The sequence below is a fragment of the Rattus rattus genome, chromosome 18 (assembly GCF_011064425.1).
Source record: "Rattus rattus isolate New Zealand chromosome 18, Rrattus_CSIRO_v1, whole genome shotgun sequence".
Taxonomy (NCBI): Eukaryota; Metazoa; Chordata; class Mammalia; order Rodentia; family Muridae; genus Rattus; species Rattus rattus.
In genome coordinates, this window is record NC_046171.1 from 42,537 (window position 1) to 63,065 (window position 20,529).

The 20,529-nt window shown below is 53.6% G+C and overlaps 1 protein-coding gene across 1 annotated transcript; it reads right to left on the minus strand.

Annotated features, from left to right (window-relative positions):
* Positions 1-2,135: 2,135 nt before the first annotated feature.
* Col6a1 (collagen type VI alpha 1 chain) lies at positions 2,136-20,158 on the minus strand. Its single transcript, XM_032888763.1, has 35 exons — positions 19,942-20,158; positions 19,050-19,179; positions 17,556-17,756; positions 15,936-16,095; positions 15,484-15,612; positions 15,290-15,310; positions 15,116-15,136; positions 14,989-15,033; positions 13,668-13,721; positions 13,181-13,225; positions 13,034-13,060; positions 12,585-12,611; positions 12,442-12,486; positions 12,099-12,152; positions 11,838-11,900; positions 11,306-11,368; positions 11,166-11,219; positions 11,035-11,070; positions 10,627-10,689; positions 10,171-10,233; positions 9,095-9,157; positions 8,824-8,886; positions 8,522-8,572; positions 8,278-8,313; positions 7,960-8,022; positions 7,713-7,778; positions 7,461-7,496; positions 6,876-6,912; positions 6,560-6,568; positions 5,956-6,089; positions 4,577-4,686; positions 4,288-4,471; positions 3,987-4,164; positions 3,740-3,769; positions 2,136-3,568 (listed from the first exon to the last, which is right to left on the minus strand). The coding sequence occupies exons 1-35, from the start codon at positions 20,060-20,062 to the stop codon at positions 2,946-2,948; spliced, it is 3,105 nt and encodes a 1,034-aa protein (XP_032744654.1). The 5' UTR covers positions 20,063-20,158; the 3' UTR covers positions 2,136-2,945.
* Between the last annotated feature and the right edge of the window lie 371 nt (positions 20,159-20,529).

The window sequence follows — 20,529 nt, forward strand, 5'->3', positions numbered from 1 at the left end:
GTAGATAAAACATTCAAGAAAGAGGTAGGAGGTTCATATAGATAAAGCATGAGGGATAAGAGATTCGGGGGGACCAGGTTTGGGCAGAAATGGCCAAGAGTCCTGGCTTGAGATAGTCAGCAGTTGGTGTGGCTATGGGGAAATGCCTTGCTCTGTCTCGGATTCTGGAGTTAATTCTAACGCTATAAGACCAGAGGTTTCTGCTGGGCTCCAACAAGGATCTGTGCTGACTAAGCCTAGTAGACCCATAGTCCCTCCTGCCTGGTGTGTCTCCAGTGACCACATGAAGCAGCTGGGACAAAGGAACTTGGGGTAAAGAGCCACAAGGATGTGTCAAGACTTGGACCATTAAGTCCCACTTGGATCTGGGATGCAGACTGGGAGTGACTAGGCAGGCAAGTTCCGGTCTGGGCAATGGGTCTGTGGAAGATACCTTCCATGCCTCCTCCAGGCTCAGGATGGTTGCCCTGCCCCAGTCTAGCTTTTGGTCCTACCCTCAGCTCCCAGGCATAGGGATGAAGGATGTGATTGGCCTTTCCATGTGGTTGAGTGCCAAGTGTTACCAAGCTAGTTTGTGGTAAGGAAACATTTGGGCATCTGAATGGAGATAGATGGTGGCCAAGGCCATCAGTCTCTCTGGGTTCCCCACTCTGAGCCCCTTCCTGGTTCCTTCCCCTCTTTTCTCTCTCCAGTTCTACTCGGATGTCTCCCCTCCATCAGCAGAAAGGGTCTAGTGCACTGGTTCTCACCCATCCTAACGCTGTGGTCTCTTATACAAGTCCTCATGTCATGATGACCGCCCCCCCAACCACAAAATTATTTCCATTGCTGCTTTGTAACTGTAATTTTGCTGCTGTTATGAGTTGCAATGTAAATATCTGTGTTTTCCAATGGTCTTAGGTAAAAGGGTTGTTTGAGCCCCACCCCCAAAGGGGTCGCAACACACAGGTTTAGAACCATTGATCTAGTGGGTTAGCTCTTGTTGTTTTGTTTATTTGTTTGTTCCCTGAAGTAGGTTTTCATGGCTGTGTGTAATGGACTCTACTGTGGAAGTCTCCACACCCTACCCACACACCATTGCCTCTAGGCCAGCCTCACCTCACCAAAGTCATAGCGAGCACCATGTAGACTCCTACGTCATTCTGAGTAACTATCAACTTACCCAGGTTCCTTCTGCAGCATCCATTATAGACATCTGGAGAGTTAATTTAGAACCAGATCTAGTAGACACTTGTCTATTTGGTCTTCATCTGGTTATATCTGACTTAATCTGGTTGGAGCTGGTTTAATTTGGACATGGATTGGTCTAGTGTAATGTGGATGGAACTAGTTGGTTCTGGTATAATTTGCCAGGACCTGAATTGGTTTGTTATCATCTACTTTGCCCTAGTTTAATCTGGTTGGATCTGGTTTGTTCTGGTTGGGTATGGTTTGGACTCGTGTAATCCTGTTTGGGTTGGCATATTCTAGTTGGGTCTAGCTCATTCCAGTTTAACCTGGTTAGATCCAATCTGTTCTAATTTACTCAAGTTGGACCTGGTGCTGTTTGTTTTCATCTGGTTGGATATGGTTTAGTCTGATTTAATCTGGCTAAGAGCAGTTTGGTCCAGTGATTTCTTTTTTTTTTTTTTTTTTTTTTTTCTTTTCCGGAGCTGGGGGCTGAACCCAGGGCCTTGCGCATGCTAGGCAAGCGCTCTACCACTGAGCTAAATCCCCAACCCGGTCCAGTGATTTCTATCTGGCTTACATTTGTTTGGCCCTGGTGTCAGATCTCATTGGATGTAGTCTAATGGGGCTGTATTTGGTTAGGTCTGGTGTAATCTCATTGGATACCATCTGGTCTGGTTTATTCTGGTTGGCTCTCATTTAATTTGGTTGGATTTTGTTGGGACCAGGATAAAACTGGTGGGAACTAGTTGGGAACTAGTTGCTTAAGCCGTCAACCCCAAGTGTCTCTCAAGTCTGCACTACAGGGTGCTGTGTTCCTCAGCACTACCGCTCGCCGACATGGGCAGGCCTGTAGGCCTCTGTGTTCTCCTCTCAGAGCAGCTTTTCCTTTGCCCTGTGGAATGTCTGGCATTGGCTTCTCTTGCCGAGTGTGTTGGGTAATGTAGGTAGATAAAGGGAAGCGCCACGGAGAAAAATGGAAAAACCTTTATTAGCAGAGATAGCTGGCTTGGACCACATTAAGGGGAGTGTGAGGGAGCTATGGAAAAACTAACCAAGGAGGAGTCATTGAAAAAAAAAAGGGGGGATGATCACTATTTTGAGGGAAAAAGCTCTGGATTGGTTCTGACAGAACACGTGAGTGTGAACCGTCCTCTCTGTGTGCAGCGAGAGCCCTTACAGAGGGATAGCACCTTTGCTTTTAAGGACTAGAGGCAGGGGCCAGCATTTCCCGCTGCTCACACTGAACCACTAAAGACCAGGACCGAGATCCGCGTCGGTCACTGACAAGCACCTGATGAAGAAGAGGGGTCTCCTCCAAGTCTGTGTTTGAAAATCTTCTTGCTTTCGGTTTTCTAAAAGCCATCATCCAGCAAGCTGAGCCCACGGGAAGGTCTGCTTCGCTTTGAGCATGGCAGACGGAACACAGACAGAAACTGCAGGGATGGTGTGAAGACACCAGGGACAGGTTAGAGGCGGTGAGGAGGAGGAGGAGAGATGGCCGGACCCAGCCCAGATTGGGGAGGGGGTTCAGCAAGATGGCCGCCGCCAACGGACAAACCAAGGGCGGGGATCTAGATAGGAACTCGGGTGAGCCAAGGAGGACATTACACAAAGCAAAGAGTGTGCACCTCAGCTTTCCCTTTAAGATAGTCGAGTTGACCAACGGGTCAGGAACATTTGGGTCACATTTCCTATTCCTGTTTGGTGAGTGGGAAGGGCAAGAAGGGCTGTTGAAGTGTGTCTCCACGCATGCGCACAGCCACGTGTGCGGCCCTCTAGCCCAGGGCCACCTTCCTGGAGACTGTCTGGTAGAGGACACCACGTAGTAGGGCCTGGTAGTTCGGTACACGGAATAGGTGGCGCTCGCCGAAGGCCACGTCGTACTCGGCGGTCTTACCGGTGACGAGCACACGGATGTGGGGTTCATTCACCTGGGGTCCCACCACCACCACAAAGATCTCAATGCCCCCACGCTGGGCCTCCTGCACAGCCTTCTCAATGGCCTCTGCTGTGGCCCCCTGTGAGTTACCATCTGAGAACAACAGCACTCTCTTCTTGGTAGCACCTGGGGAGTTTTCCCGGTAGAAACGAGTTACATAGCTCAGAGCGTCGTTGACATCGGTGGCGTCGTTGATGAAATCCATGCTGTCCACAGAGCTGGCCAGTACCGTGTAGTTCTGCTGGAACTGAAGAGACGCTCGACCTGGCTGTTGCTGGCCTTGGCCACTATACTGTACCACGGCCACCCGCACGACCTGGGTGGGATCTTCCCTGCCTGCTGACAGGAACCGCTCGGCTAGGCGCTTGGCGAAGACCTTGGTGGTTTCGAAGTTGTGGCTGCCGACACTGGCCGAGCTGTCTAGCAGAATGGTGATGTCGGTCGGGGAGGAGAATGTGACTGTGGAACAGAGAGGGTGGCCTGAGACTAGGTGGTCTCCACAGGACTACCCAGAGGCTACCCAGATTTTCAGAGGTGTGCCTCCCTCAAGGAGAACACCCAAGAGCTCTGTGGGGCCCTTATCGGGTCCTGCCTTTCCCCCGCCCTGTCCCAGCCCGTCCGTGCACTCACTTGGACAGGTATAATCTGGACACTTCTTATCTGTAAAGAGAAATCACATGGATATGAATGTCCTTATGTCTCCATGACCCCGTGAACCACTCCCACTCTGAGTTCTGCCTATGAAAGACAGACAGATGGACAGACAGACAGGTGATGTCCTAGGGCCATTTCCTGGTCCTAGCTCTGGGGGAGGGGGGGCGTGTGTGAGATGGATGTAGGCATTGCCTGCCCAGCCCGTTGGTTCCCCAGTACCCACCTATACAGATCTGGGCTGTTATGTTCTTCAGAAAGCCGTCATCTAGAAGTTCTGCATAGTTCTCCTTCACCAGGGAGATACCCGGCCGGCTTTGTGATAAGCCTTGGCAGGAAATGACGTTGAGCTGGTCGGAGCCCGCGACAAAGCCAAACACATCCTTGATGCCCACAGAAACTACCTGCAGAGGACAGGGTTGCACGGGTCAGCTGATCCCGTGCTTCTCCCCTGCAGAACGCCCGCCCCCGCCATGTCTGCAGGAGCCCCGCCCCCCAGCCACCGCTCAGGTTATCCAGCTGCCCACCTGAATGTCTGAGCCGCAGAGCACACTGAGGGGTGTAGTGTCCCGCTGAGTGTCAGAGCGTCCGTCTGTGATGACCAGAGCAATTCGGTTGTTCTGCGTGGGTGGGAGGAGCCGGTCCCGGGTGTACTGCAGCGCTTCTCCGGTGAATGTGCCGCCAGCCATCCACTGCAGCTTCTTGACGGCTCTGCCCAAGAAGACAGACAGGCCAGGGTCAAAGCCAGGTCAGGGTCCCGGCTGGGCCAGCCCGCTATGGAGCCTGAATGGGGCAGAGATCTTGGGATGCTCTTACTCTTTGAAGTCCTGGGCGTTGCGGACGTTGGGGCTCCGCATGTCCACGTGTTCTTGCATCTGGTTGTGGCTGTACTGCACCACGCCTGCGTGGGACTGCCCTGGCTCAAACTGCAGGAACGGCAGTCACCACTGGGTCTGGAGTCCAACACCGCTGTGCCCCAGGATCCCAACCTTCCAAGGGCCTTTCCCCTGAGGCCCACGCCCCCTGCATGGGGCTCATTAACCCAGAGCCCTGTATAACTGCTCCCCCAGGCTCACCGCCAGGTTCACAAGGCTGTACATGGCCCTCCAAGGTTAAAGGATGAGCTTTGAACCCACTATATATATGTATGTATGTGTGTGTGTATAAGTATGCAAGTATGTATATATGTGTATATGTATATATACATATATGTGTATATGTATATATACATATATGTGTATATGTATATATACATATATGTGCATATGTACATATACATATATGTGCATATGTACATATACATATGTGCATATGTACATATACATATATGTGTATATGTACATATACATATATGTGTATATGTATATATACATATATGTGCATATATATGCACATCTTCCATATATATCTCTACCATACATATATATCTTCCATATATATGTGTGTGTATATGTATGCATGTATGCATATATGTATATATGTGTATATGTGTACATATAATATGCATCTTCCATATATATCTTCCATATATCTCTCTACCATACATAAATATATCTTCCGTGTGTGTGTCTGTATGCATGTATGTATATTTGTGAATATGTGCATCTTCCATATATATATATATACACACACCATATATACTATATATCTTCCGTGTGTGTGTGTATGCATACATGTATGTATATATGTGAATATGTATATATACATATATGTGCATATATGTGCATCTTCCATATATGTATCATACATACATATATACTTCCACGCGTGTGTGTGTGTATATTCCATATATATCTCTACCATACATATATATGTGTGTGTATGTGTGTATATGTATGCATGTATGCATATATGTGTTTATGTGTACATATAATATGCATCTTCCATATATATCTTCCATATATCTCTCTACCATACATACATACATACATATATATCTTCTGTGTGTGTGTCTGTATGCATGTATGTATATATGTGAATATGTATATATACATATGTGCATCTTCCATATATATCTACCATACATACATATATATCTTCTTCCGTGTGTGTGTGTGTGTGTGTGTATGTATCTTCCATGGATGTTAAGGATAAACTGGCTTTGCTGAAGGGTCGGACCAGCTCCATGTATGCATACATCACTGTCTCAGTTCTCTGTTGGCCCCGCCTGCGGTCCCAGGTTGGCTTGTACTCACTTTGACTAGCTCGTCCTTGCTCAGCCGGTCAATGACTTTGATGATGAAGTCCTTGGCAATCTCGAAGTTCTGTAGGCCAATGCTCTCCGAGCTATCCAGCACGAAGAGAATATCGATGGGACCACACGTGCACTCTAGGGAGGGGATGGGCCAGCCCTTAGAGCCCTTCTGTGGGCTTCCCTCCATACTCCATGGTCCCACCCCTGTGTCCTGGGATTCGCACTGTGGACCAGGACTCTTCTCCCAAGTCTCCTTGGGAGCTGGGCTTGTCAGGGTGGCCTTCTTTGACCAGACCCAACAGTTGCTACCCTTTCTCCTTCATCTCAGTTCTGATCCTATGGAGGAGTGAACAAGACAGGTCTGGGGGTCTGGTTCCGGCTCCGGCCTGCTGATGGTTACTTGAAACATTAGGGAGAGAGGCCAGGGACCAGCGGTATCCTAGGCCTGCATGACCCTAGAGTACTGCTCACTGGAAGGGAGGCCGGTGAGAGAGCTCGTGGCTGAGTGTCGTGCATGGCTGCTGCGTGGCTGGCCCACTGTAGAGCCAGGATGGGTCTACTTAACACTGCACAGGAACTCCCAAGAGTGAAGAGACATCACTCACCACAGCAGGCTGAGGAGAGAGGAGAAGAGGCGCTAAATAGAACAGCTCTGGATTACAAGGTGCCCTGTCCTGCTCTGCCTAGCTTCACCTAGGCTCTGGCCAGGGCCTCAGCATGTCAGAGTCCCTGAAATCTAAGAACATGTGTAGCCCAGCCCCCGTTCTAGGTTGGGAGACCTGCCAATCCCAGTAGAGCCTAGGCCCTGCCCACCTCTACCTCCCAACCTCTGAGACCCTTCTGGAGCAGAAGCCTGGGCCCTGTGGCTGGCAGGAGCTTGCTGGCTCATTAAAAAAGGCAACCTGAGATCCAGATACTCACAGCACATTTTCATGATGATATCCAGAATCTCACACTCCTGGGGAGAGAGATGAGATTGTTAACGTGGCATGGCCTGAGGCCATTCCTGGTGTTCCCTGGGAACCCCTGGGGAGAGGGTGGATCTATCCAGGGACTCCTCCCAGCCCAGAGTGTTCCTGGCTTTACCCACTAAGAACATAAGATATGATACAATTACCAACACATATCTGCCATGTGTCCCCCATGGCCACATGGCTCCCACAACTTGTTACATGTTCACTGAAGTCATCACAAACCTCAACTGTAGTCATGTGTGTCTGTGGCCTGAGTAAAAGGCTTCAAGCCTCTGCCCCCAGCTGCCCCTGGCTGCCCCTAGCTTCCCCCCAGCTCCTCCCAACTGCCCCTGGCTGCCCCTAGTTTCCCCCCAGCTGCCCCCAGCTACCCCTAGCTTTGCCCCCAGCTATCCCAGATGCCCCTAGCTCCCCCCCAGCTATCCCAGATGCCCCCAGCTGCCCCCAGCTGTGAACGGTTTTCATTAATGTTCCCATCAGGACCCATGGCCGTAGTGGTCAGCCCCAAGATCTTATTTTCCGTTACTGTACTTACATCTGGCCCAGGTGGTCCCACGTGTCCTGGAGGCCCCTGTCAGCGCCAAAGCAGACAAAGATTTTAATGAGGAACGTGGATCAATGGAGTTTATGGATTCTTTCACTGTATGTCCTCTGGTGACCTCAGTGTCCCTAATCGCTCCTGGGACAAGCCCAGTCCCTTGGGCCTCTCAGCTCCTGCCTCTGGTTACTCTATGCATCCCTTATCTTGCATCTACAGAACCCTAGGCCCTCCAGCCACATCACCTACCTGGGGTCCCTCGGGGCCCCGGTATCCCTTTGCCCCTTTGACTCCACGGGGTGAAACGTCATTGTTCTGGAAGGAAATGGAATGGGGTCAGCGGGAGCAGCCACGCACATCAGCTGCCCACACGCCAGCCCAGCTGCTCCGGTCCCTCAGAGGCCATCTCCGGCCATCCCTGTGCCACGGTTCCAGGGAGCAGAGGCCTCAGGGTGGCATGCTTGACAGATTCGTCCCCTCGCCTCACCCCACTTACATCCTCTCCTGGGTCTCCGGCTTCACCCTCATCCCCCTTGAGGCCAGGGTAGCCCTTCGTGCCCTGCAGGAGACAACATCTGTCGGTTAGCGGGATCTTGGGAGTCGAGAAGGCAGAGAAGGTGGACGTGATACGGCTTGGGTATCTCTGACATCAATGGTGCGACCTCAGGGTCACATGTGAGTGAATGTGCGTGTCGCCTGACGTCACGTGGGAAGGTGCTCATGGTATGTTGATTGTGCAGGCCCCTGTGGGTGCACATGAGCAGTGTGAACATAACATACATGGCCTGACAGAGGCATGATGGGAAATACTCACGTTTACCCCAGGAGGGCCTCTGTTGCCTGGGTACCCCTGTGGAGGAAGATAGGATAGTTATACCAGGCTCCGCTGCGGAGGACAGCCAAGTGAGAACCACAGGAGGACGGGCCCAGGGTCAGCAGAGTCCCAGGTCCAAATTCCCAAACTAACAGATGACTCTGGTCTATCCCATACATCCAGGTGCCTGGGTTAGCCCGAGGGATACCAAAGTAGGCTTGGTAGACATGTCTCTGACACTCACAGGGAAGCCGGGGAAGCCTTCCGTGCCATTTCCTGGTGGTCCATCTTCACCCTGAGGGAAGATAGGGTTGCTGTCACCATGCCAGATGCTGGCAAGATGGCTGGGGGACAGCTGTGTCCCCAGAGCTCCTCTTGTCAGTCAGGGAGCAGCCCCCCTCCCCAGGTCTGCCTGAACTGAAACGTTAAGCAAGAGGGTCTCGGATGAGGCAACCTTACTCTTGAGAGCCAACTGCGGTTACCCCTCAACACCTCTCCCAGGGGCGAGTTACGGTGCCCAACAGGGTTGTTCTCCCAAATACTTACCCTTTCACCCATCAGGCCTGGGTCCCCGGGGGGTCCAACAGGTCCTGGGGCTCCTCTGAGACCCTAAAGGAGAGGAACAGTTAATAGCTAGACAGTGTAAGTTTGGGCTGTAATATCCTTCTCTGGGACCCTCTTAGGGTGAGAGAGGGAAGACCAGGTACAGAGAAATGGGGTGGGAGTGTGGTAGATACTGCAGGATTAGGGTAGACCTCAGGGATGACACTCAAGGCTAGCCTAGGCAAATAGCAGGGCAGCGTGGGCAAGCTCTCACCTCAGGGCCTGGAGGACCCTCATCACCTCGGTATCCTTTAGGTCCGATGGGGCCACTCTCACCCTAGAAGGTTGAGAACTATGAGAACTCAGCTCATCTCCCCTCAGGCCACATCCGTCTCCCTTCCCTCAGAGCTGAGAGTCCCAGGCCATGGCCCCATCCATGTCTTCTAGGGCCCCAGGCACGGGGGCGGAGGACCTTCAGAGCCTTATGACAGGTAGGGCCAGTGGCCAGTGTGGGGTGTGGTCAGGCTGGACTCCCTGCATGTCTTTCTAGGATCCATCCGGGAGCCTTCACTTTTGTGCCAGGGTAGGTGGAAGTCCTTTGTGTTCGGGGGGCCTTAATGGCTGCACTGGCCTGGGAAGGACTAGCCAGCCCTGGTGCTTCCATATGAAGTCACCGAGATTTCTGCCCCTTCCTTACCAGACACAAGCAAGGACAACTCCAGACTCAAGCTATGTCTGTCCCTGCCTTATTCCCTCCCGATGGTTCTGAGGGGGAAGGGGGGGGTCATATCTGGCCTGGTGACCTGAAGACCCCAGTGTTTCCCGACTGAGCCTGGCTGTACCGGCCTCTGGCTCCCTGAACATGGGAAGGTTTCACTCATGCCCTTAGATGCTGGAACCTTTGTACGCTAATTCTCCCAAACGCCCTCCAGCCAGCCTCATAGCTGGCCTCATCCGGCTCCTGAGGACACAAAGAGCTCCATCCGTTACTAGGAACTCTTATCTGTCCACATCGACATAGTCTCCCTCCCGGTGGTATCCAGGTTTCTATTACCCCTCACCCCCACACTACCAGGCCCTGTGAGCACAACAGCTCAAGGCCAGAGATCTAAGGTTACGGTACGGAGCCTACAAGTGTGTCCCACAGCTCCAGTACATTTCTGATACATGTTCATACCCAGCCTAACCGGGCCAGCATGGACATTGTGTGTCTGCAGGGACACATATCTGTAGGAGGATCTCCCTCCCCCACCGTGCTGCACCACTGGGAACACTTCCTTCTGAAGGCCCGAGGGAAGCTCTTGGCTTAGTCAGGCATCACGGTTCTCCACGATATATCAGGCTTCCTACCGGATCTCCGGGGATGCCAACAGGCCCCTCTCTTCCTTGGTCACCTTGTGGTCCAGCTTCACCCTGGGGGAGAAATGAGCCAATGAGTGTACAGGGTAGAGGTCACGTGACCGCCAGCCATTTGCTCTAGGAGAAGCCACTGTCTTGGTGGCGAGCGATTGAGGCAGTCTGGTGAAGGTTGACTGGGTCTGCTGACCTCAAAACTAGAGACCGAGGCTGGCACTACCTGCCGCTTCTCCCTCTCCAGATAGGCCCCGTAATGAGCAATCCTCTGACAGGATTTGGACTGATGCCCTACCTCGGTTGCCCTGCCACAGCCCCTGGCAGTTCCAGCCCTCCATAGAAAGCAGGAAAGCTGAGGCATAGACACCAGTAAAAGGGCATGGCTAGCTGTGTGGATCTATGCTCAACTCCGGTCTCAGTGTCTCCCCTAGACAACCCCAAGGCATGACTCACCGGGTCTCCCCTTGGGCCCCTCACACCAGGGGTCCCCCGAGGTCCTCTTTCACCAGGGCCGCCCTGTGTGAAAAGAAGCAGACGTGTGAGGAGGCTGCCTCTGTATCCCACTGTTAGGAAGGGTGGGTGAAGAAGCTTGAGGGCTAGGCCTGATGATCTCAGCAGATGTCTCTGTGGTCATGTGAGACCAGTCCAGGGGCGGGTTTCTGTGTTCCTCAGGCCACCTACCTCCTCAGACGCCCATGTGACCCAAAGGCTAGCACACAAGGTGAAATCTACCACGACTGGGGTCTGGCTTCCTGCCTAGTCAAGGCATGCACTGAGGACCTCCAGGGACCAGGCCCGGCTGCACTAGCCTTTACTGTCGATGTGGAGGGCAGTAGCAACAGAACCATCCAGCTGACTCACCCTCTCTCCAGGGGCACCATCTGGGCCAGCATTTCCCTGGGACAAGGAGGAATAGCACACGTTAGTTTCTGCCCTAGCCTACTCTGTCTGTGTGTGGGGAATGGAAACTAGAGAAGGATGGGGGTGCTCACCTCATCACCGGCCTCTCCTTTTTCTCCGGGGGGACCAGGTTCTCCCGGTTCACCCTGGGGGACAGGTTGAGAGTGACCACAAGTCCCAGTGTCGATGAAGCTAATCCCATCCCATCCTGCCTCATGCTGCCCCGTCTTACCTCATCTCCGGGTGGCCCTGAGTTCCCAGGTCTCCCAGCCTCACCTTCTGCTCCAGCTTCACCCTGGGGAAGGTCAGGGGTCACAGATGCTTGGTCCATGGGTCCATACCGAGAAAGCCACATCAGTGCTTACTCTAACCATGGGCCACCTTAACCAACTCTGCAAGGGTTCTGACCTCGGGGTTGGGGAGTTAGCTCAGTGGTAGAGCGCTGCCTTTAGCAACCGCCAAGGCCCTGGGTTAAGTCCCAGCTCCGGAAAAAAAAAAAAAAAAGAGTTCTGACCTCCCGGGATTCTCCAAGTCACCCACAGCTACACAGCACAGCCTTAACCATCTCTGCCTCCAACCTCCTCAGGTGCAGACCCGAGATGCTGGGTACTGAACGGCCAACTTGAGGCTGCCATTCGAGGCTTTATGGCTGTGTTGCCCTGAGGCAGGCTTGTTCCTCACACCGTGGGTCCAGAGTGGAATGCTTGACCCAGGACGTAGTAGATGTCAAAGTCTCCATTCTCTGGAGCTACCCTGTCACTTACCTTTTCTCCTTTCAGCCCGAAGGCACCAGCATCGCCCTTAGGACCCGGAGGTCCTTGAATGCCCTGGTGGAAATATGGAAATGCAAGTTGGAGATAGCCAGGACACCCGGGGGCCCCAGACAAGTGGCCACCCTCAGACCGAGCAAATGAATCAAATGAATGCACACAGAGCTCAGCCATTGGAAAGAGCCAATATAGCAAGGGTTGGACCAAGTTCCTAAGAATCCACAATTCCAAGACACAGGGGTAGAAGTGACTTACATCAAATCCTGGCGAACCCTTGCAGCCTGGTAGTCCTGGGTATCCCGTCTCCCCCTAGAAGGAGAAGGGAACGTCAAGATAGGAATGTTTGAGTGGAGACTAGAGTCCTGTCCATCCAAGCCCCTCCCAGGAAGTCAGGAGCCCTCTGAAATTAAGTGGATCACTTGGGGTTTACCAGGACCTGGGTCTTGGCAGGGAACATCGCCTGACTCACACCTCCGAGTTTCTCGGGAAAGCGCTCTGTGGGAACTGCACTTGTGCACTTGGGGCAGCCCCTGACTCTGTCTACCTCCCATCCTAGACGGCATACCCCACCCTCCCAGCCCTCCTGCCTCAGGCTTACCTTCATGCCGTCCACCCCATCGATGCCGCGCTTGCCTTTCTCGCCCTGTGAGGCACGGAGACAAAAGAAGGTTAGACATAGGCCAGATGTCCCTAGCACTGGTCCATGGACAGCATCTATGTCCTCAACCTGTCTAGACTCACCTTGTAGCCTTTCGGGCCTCTGGAACCCTGTGGAAACAGGAAGGAGAAGGTCAGAGGGCAGCTCCCACTGCACCTCCATTCTCCCATTAGGTGGGATTGTGACACCATCCCACCAACCAAAGAGAGTAGGGAAGTGATGTTCAGGGACATAGGACAGAGAGATCAGGGACACAGGGCAGAATGGGTAGGGAAGACAACAGGGTCCGTGTTCTGAGGGTGTCCAGGAACTGCCCACTGAGGCGACATGACAGCCCCTACCCCCATCCTCTCTGACCCAGGAGTTCTGTCCCTAAAGACCAGCCACATTCCCCCAGAGGCATAGACAGTCAGGGGGGCCTCTTCCCATGCTCCCCTCTGACAGCAGCACTAGCTGCCTCCCCCTAATTCCCATCAGTCAAGGTAACTCTCTGCCCCAGGAAGGACGCACCCGGAAGCTGGCCCTTACTCACCTTCTCTCCACGGCTTCCCTTTTCTCCCTATGAGCCAAACAGAAAAGGAAGGAATCCATTATTTGTTGCACACGGCAGCTCGTGCCTTGCTTCCAAACCGTGATCCACCCCACCCAAGAGAGGCCATTGGACATTAAGAACACGTACCTTCATACCCTGGTACCCGACTGGTCCAAGATCCCCAGGTCGTCCCTAGAGCAGAACAAGAGATGGTCAGGCATCCCTGGATAGCACTGGAAGGTACCACTCAGCCCACCTCACCCCTTGTGCAGCTAGACCCACATAGAGTCCTCAAGTGATTGGCTGTGAGGCCCCTGGAGGTTAGGAGGCAAACCAGCACACCCAAGAGGGAGGAGAGGGTGTGCACAATACACCAGAGGAGAGGGAGGGAAGCCAGGACACCCTAAAGAGGGCTAGAAGGGAGAGAGAATTGCCTGGAGACTTATGGCTGAAAGCAGAGGCCGTGGGACTTGGTTGGCCTGATGCCTGGGGTACCTTTCTTCCCCAGCAAAAGACAAGCTGTGTGGTCTCTGTGCTCAGAATTATGGTTCTGGAAGTTTCTACCACTCAGATGCCCACCCTCAGGCTTCTCCACCTTTGTCCCATCCCCATGCAGACAGTAACGAATACTTACAGGGTCTCCAGCTTCTCCCTTCTCTCCGGGAAGACCTGGCTTTCCTCGTTCCCCCTGGAAGGCAGAGGAGATCGGCTCAGGGCAGGCCAGGTCAGGAGCCTCAGTCATCTGCTCTGAAAAGCTGGCCAACACCTCTTGTGCATGAAGAGGATCTTCAGAGCGATTCCATCCAGGCTCCAGAGTCGTTCTGGCTTTGTTTCCAGGCCTTCCTGACATCTGGGAGTCTTACCCACCGGGGTCCTCACGCTGCGTCATCCTGACTGGATTTGGGCCTAGAGCTGTGCCTCTGCCCGCAAGTGTTGGAGGCTGGGCTATTATGCTGCTTCAGACCCAGAGGAACAGGGAGACCCAGCACAGGAACTCCCCAGAGGGCCATAGCGCAGCTCCGTGGATGATGGTCAGGTGGTAGGATAACCTTCCTAGACCTGACCACCTTCTGGAACCAACAGTGAGCGTCTGTCTCCTTTGGTGCTCAGATTTGTCCCACGTGAGCCACGCCAAGACCCCCAGTTTCATTCCCAACTCCAGGCAGATGCTGAACTGACATTTAAATCTGCAGCCAACCTTCTGAACCACAAGGAGCAGGCTCGACAATCTCAAGTCCTATACCCCAAACCCACATTAAGCCAGGACTTTCTCCCTGGATAAAGGCCACTAGTGGCCATGTTGAGTGTACCAGGGGCCCGACGAGGTAGGCACAGAGCCATGGCCTCCATTTAGCTCATCCCAACACGAGCAAGGCTATTCCAGCCACTCAGTGTAAGCAAATGATTCTGTACACCTCGTAAAGGTTCTCCTTGTGTTGTTCAAATGCTGGTTTCTCTGCCCTCAGCTCTTGTTTCAATCCGGCATTATAAAGTTTAGGCCAAGAATCTCCTGTCTCAAGTTTGCATAAACGGTTCTTACCATTTATTCTCTGCCTTGTCAATAAATGCTGATCACCCAGTGGCTGGGCAGAAGAGAGAATAGGGTGGGATTTCCACCAGCCAGGGGAAGGAGGTAGAGAAGATCAGTCATGAGAATGAAGAGAGGCTAGAGCCATGAGGGAAAGGGTCCAGAGAGAGATCATGGAAACACATCTGTGGCCCAAAGAGCCAGACCTATAAGAAGCAAGTATACTGGGATCATGGCTAGGAGGTAGCCAGATTAGCTTAAGAGGTTAGTAATATACACCACTTAACTGCCCAGGCATTGAGGCACAGCTTAAAGTAAATCTTGGTTTCTCTGTGAGGTTATGGGGATTAGCATAAGGTAAAGAAATACAGCCGTGGAGGAATTCACCGCTTCCACTTATTTTAAAATAATTCTGTTGACAACTCACCTCATACCCAGGGTCGCCCCGGGGCCCTGGAGGTCCTCTGGCGGCCTGAGGGAAACGAAGAGACCTTATTAACCCTAGATCCTAGACAGAGGTCCGGGGGCCAGCAGAGAGGGTGGGCCACACTTACCTGGCACTCAAAAGTACAACACTGTGGAAAAAAGAGATAGGAGACCAGTCAGAGACCAAACAGGAAGAGGGAAGAGCCCTGGGACATACACCCCCAACAGTGGGCTCGCGGCTAGAGCTGCGACCCGCGGAAGATCCAGGCCCTGACTCTCAGGCCTCAGAGGGAAGCACTTACCACTTGCTCCACATTATTTTTCTGAAATGAAAAGGAAAGAATGAGTTACTTTCTCCTGTGGGAGCAGCCCTCCTTCTCCCTACCCCTGACCCCTGACCCTCTGACCCCTTGACCCCCTGACCCCCCACTCCTTGACCCCTGACCCCTTGACCCCCGACCCCCCGACCCTTGACCCCCAAGATGTTCATGCTCACAATCATGTCCACGATGGTGTCAATGGTCTGGCTGATGGTCTCTTCGGCATCGCGGCTATGCCCCCAGTCAGCAGCCGTGAAATTGCGCCGGTACGTGTGGTCTGTGGCAATGATGCTTAGACGTGGCTCCTGAGAGTGCGGGGAAGGAGAGAATGAACGAGTCACCCCCACAAGGCCACGCGCCACTGTGAACTGGGCAGTGGTCGCAGAACCCACACAGCGATACCCAAGCTCCTCAGTGGGGGTGGAGTCAGCCCTCTGAAGGGTTAGGATCATCTACATGGGAGTCTTCACTCCGAGGGTCAGACCAGTGACCCAGAGGTGGGAGACCCTGAAACAGACTATGTGTGCCCAAACAGTGGCAGAAGAGAGGACGCCAGTGGCTCTGGGGCCCAGGAGACCAGATGCCCTCCATCTTGTGCGTTTGGTGTAAGAGGAGGAGGGGCTCTTACCAGGTGATCAGGTGTGATGGCCACAGAAAAGACCTTGATGCCCAAGTGTTTGGCCTCGTTCACTGCATCTTCCAGACCCCCACATGGTTCCTTGTAGCCCTCGAGGGGATGCCCGTCAGTCACCACGATCAAGTACTTGTTCTCTTTCAGGTGGGAGCCCCTGGAGAGGTGGGCAGCATGAGGATCCTCTCGGGCTCAGAGCTTGAGAACCTGAGCTGAGACCCTCAGAGCTGAGGCCCTGGAGAATAGCCTAGGGCAGCTCTGGAACATGCTGTCCCTATAACTCAGGGACAAAGTCTTTACCATTGATCCTAATGATAAAAGTGTCCAGTCTTGTGGGGTTACGTGTCTGCAACAACCACTTTGAGATGCACACTTTCAGGAAGGACACCAGGCCTCAGCTTGTACCCTAAATGGGCATCATCTCAAGATGCCTAGGACCCCAGATCTCTGAGAACAAGAGGCCCAGGGGTGACCCTGGACTTGACTGGGGTAGTCCCGTGGAAGGTAACTGATATCAGAGCTAGGGGGACTCACAGAGAGCCTTCAATGGTTTCACCCTAACAAGTACAGTGGGCGTTCCTGAGGAAGCGGTCAGAGTGAAGCAGGGGCCCACACAGACATGACGTCTTTCCCACGTCCGCCTTCACGATTGCTCTGTGGATTGCATGTGGCGGCCATGTGTCAAGTTTATACCGCGGTTTGCACGTGGAGGCCACGCTCTGACTTCCTAAGCCCCCAATCCAGCCTCTAGCCTTCTTGCCTCATAAAGTTACACAAGACGGGAGCTAGGACCTGGCCGTCCCATGCAACTTCACTGCAGATGGGTGATGAGGAAGACGGGGTAAGTGAACCTTGCCCCCCTCCGCCACAGCCTGGCAGCCTCGTAAGGCTGGAGATTCTCAGCAAAGCCACTGACAGAATGAGTGATGAGGAGACAGGTATCCTCCCCCGTGCTGCACTGGGAACTTACGCTGAAGGAGGCTGGGTAGATGTGCAGCCTGTGCCTACCCCACTGGGCATGGGCACCCTGTGAGCGCAGAGTCCTAGCCACCCCTCGCCCATCAGCTGAACGCCTGAGCCATTATGGGAAGGCATCGAGCCATGAGAGGAAAGGTCCTCAGATCCACACAGGATAGCGCGAGAGAGAGAAGCCTCCCTGCTTGCTGCTAAAAGATTTCAGCCCGGTGGTTCCAGGGCTGCACGCCATAGCTGTTCTGTAATAAATGGTTTCTCCCTCCGTATCTCCCACAGTCTCTCTCTGCTTCTCGATCTCTGCAGCCTCTGGGTCGTGACTAGGGCCATTTTGCTCACCAGTTGAGGAGACAGTGGATAGACCCGTGGATGGGTAGAAATTGAAGAATGGCCCTCCCTGGCCCCTGCCGAGGTTTGTGGCTACAGGTGCATACTCCCTGAGGCAAAGTCTCTAGCCATCAGCCCAGTGCTTGATGGGTAATAGGCAGCCTGCTGGAAGTTCACCTGGCCATGGAAACGGGCCAAGGAGACCCCGTAGTACACAGGTTGAAAAGTCCTATGGGTAGAGAGCCACCTTAGACCGTCCTCCCTCATAAACACGATGGGTCTGGATTTGGCCATCGTGGACGGTCCTGCTCCACTCACCCTATGAGCAGCTCCTCCAGCCCCTTCTTAATGGCACAGTCGGTGTAGGTGCCTTTCCCGAAGTACTTGACCGCATCTATGCTGGCTTTGAGCTCGTCGCGGCCACTGGGCATGCGCATGAGCCCTCTGATGATCTCCACCTCGTCACTGTAGTGCAGCGCGCCCGCGTTCCAAACCAGGTTGCGGTCACATCGGTAGTACCTGTGAGTCGTAGGTGAAATGAAGTAAGGGGAGCTCAGAGAGATCCCCCCAAGGACATGCATGCTAACCCTAACCTTCAAGAAAGGACTTTCTGTCCCACTGCCCAAGAGTACTACTATGTCCCCATCTCATAGATAGGCAGGTAGCTCTGTGACAGAAGGAAGTGGTCCCCATCCTGAGTCCACACAATGAGTGTGGCCATACAAACCTACCCGAGTCTCAACTGAGTTGTAAAGGTGACCCCAGATCCCCATGCACTGCAGAAGACTGGTTGAGACTAAGAGGCAGGCACAGGCCAGTTTTAACTAGGACATGGGGGTTTCTGATGTGGGTCCGAGTTGCCCCCACCTGCTCTGCAGCATCTGGCCCCACAGCTCTCCGGGGTCTGTGATGGGGGCCCACACATGGTTTTTCAGGAGACAGAGTGGCCAAGGGCCCTTTAGTGAAGCTAATAGACGTGTAGTTCCCACCCAACCTCAGAGGTGGGGTCCTGAGGCACCGGAAGCTAAGTAAAGGGCCGGAAGACACCCACTATCTTCTGTACTTAGAGCTCCATTTTTCTTTCTACAGCATCAGACATTTTCACTAAGTTCAGGTCCCTAAGGAGGACAGCCTTGGGGTAAATGGTTCGCTCCAATCTGCTAGTCCTCACTGTCTTTGGGTAGAGCCTCAGGCTCTGGATGGGTACTTAGCAGGGTTGAGGCCTCTATTGGCTGAGCTCCTGTCCTCATGGTGACTGACCGCTGTGCACAGACCCTGCTAAGGGAGGAGGCTCATGATCTACATCCTTCCTCAGGGCCTGCCCCCCAGCCACACCCTCGGCTCTCAGTGCCCCATTGAGGAGGGAGGGAAGAAGGGAGAGAGAGTGAATGGAGCATGCTATGTCCCATGGTTCCCTATTCCCAGCCTCTGTGATGAAGACGCTGGGATGTTTGGCCCAGGACTTAGGCGGTGACTCTAATGCCCATGTGGGCTGGTGGGGTCCTGGTGCGTGCAGAACTCCGGACACCAGGCATAGCTACTAGGCTGACTCCCCAAACCCCTGTCTGTGTTTGGGGTATGAAGACCTTACGTCTCTATACTCAGAACTGTCTCTTCAGTCCTGTTGGCAAGGTGACTTCCTCCCCTCCCAGCTGTTCCATCTCCTACCCACTCCTGTCCCTCTGAGCTGCAGAGACATGGAATGGAGCTGGGGTAGCTTCTGAAATACGGAGTTAGGGCTCAGCTCTACATGTGAGTCCAGTCCCTCTACCCCCACCCCACCCCAGGGCCACAGAGGCAAGCTCACTCTACCTGTCTCTCAGGTTGTCGATGAAACGCTTGGTGAAGGATTTCACCTTGTCCACCAGGGCCCCATAAGGTTTCAGCCTCAAGGCCACACTCTCCGAGGTGTCCAGCACGAAGAACAGATCCACAGGGCAGTCTAAGCCAGAGAAGATCCCGTGAGCCATGCCCTGGGCCCCGCCGGAAGCACCCGGCCCTTCACATATCCCCATACTGGCCAGGGGCTTCCTGGCCAGACACCATCCATCCTCACCCACAGAGCTCCGAGCTCTGGGCAGGTGATCCGGGCAGCCTTAGCCTCTCACCTGCCTGGTAGGCAACACCCTGCAGGGTCTGAGTGAGAGCCAAGTCTCAGGGTGTCCTGTCCTTTGGACAGAGCCTTGGCCAGTTAAAGAGGGCAGGGGCTGCCTGGGAGAACCGAACCTTACTGCTTATGGTCTCAGGTTCAACTCAAAGCCACCAGAGCTATGACCTCATGCTGAGTTGTTGAAGAGACAAGCTACTTATGCTGGCCACCAAGCAAAGAGGGAATATCAGTTCTGGGACCTGAACGGTCATTTACTCAGAGAATGGACCCAGAGGGGCGGCCACAGACTCCCCTCACTGGTCCGTCCCTCTGGAGTTTAGGAACTTGTCATCTCCCTAGCACGACAAGACTTGGGGTGACAGGACTCTGGGGCCTTTCAGCTAGGAGCCCAGTGTTATAGCTGCTTCAAGACGGGACCTAAAATAGAATGCAGGCTTGGACAAGGGACAAGCCCCCTTCTCGGTGGCTCTCCACAAGGTTAAGACAAAGGGGGACGAGGAACAGTAACTTGTGGAACATTGAGCTCATCTACTTCCAGGCCTTCACGCCGCCCCGCTCAACACAGCACACAGGGAGCACAACCAGTTCACTCACCTTGGAAAGCAATCGCTCTAGAGCCCTGGATGTCCTGTGTGGCCACCCAGCAAGCCTGTAACAGCAGGGGCAGCAGAGTGTGGGCCAGCCTCATGTTTCCGGCTGGCCTTCGAGTCACCATCGAATGCGGGCCAGGGTCAGGGTGGGCGCTGGTAAAGAAGACAGAGTGAGAGGTTGTCTCTGCTTGCTGCCGTTAGAGCCCAGGGCTGTGAAGAGAGCCAGGGAGGGTGGAGGGAGGGAGGTGCAAAGAGGGAGGGACCAGGAGGGGAGGGGGAGAGGAAGGGGCAGGCCTCAGAGCTGAGTGAGTCACGGCATCAGCATCGGGTCTCTGGAACCTTGAAGAGAAAAAAGCCCCTCTCCTCTGGTGTGCTAGGAGCCAAGACACTCCCGGGCTGTGGAACTCCTGTTGCCACAGCGTGTGGGATGTTCGCCCGCTCAAAGCCAACGGTCCCGTGTCACACAGAATAAAATATAGTGCGAACAAACTGTGTGCTCCCAAAAGAAGTTTCAGGAAATATTTCTGGTTGTTTCGTTCCAAATTCCGCCTTGGGACTGTGCAGCCCAGTTTCCAGTATGAGCCACAAACAT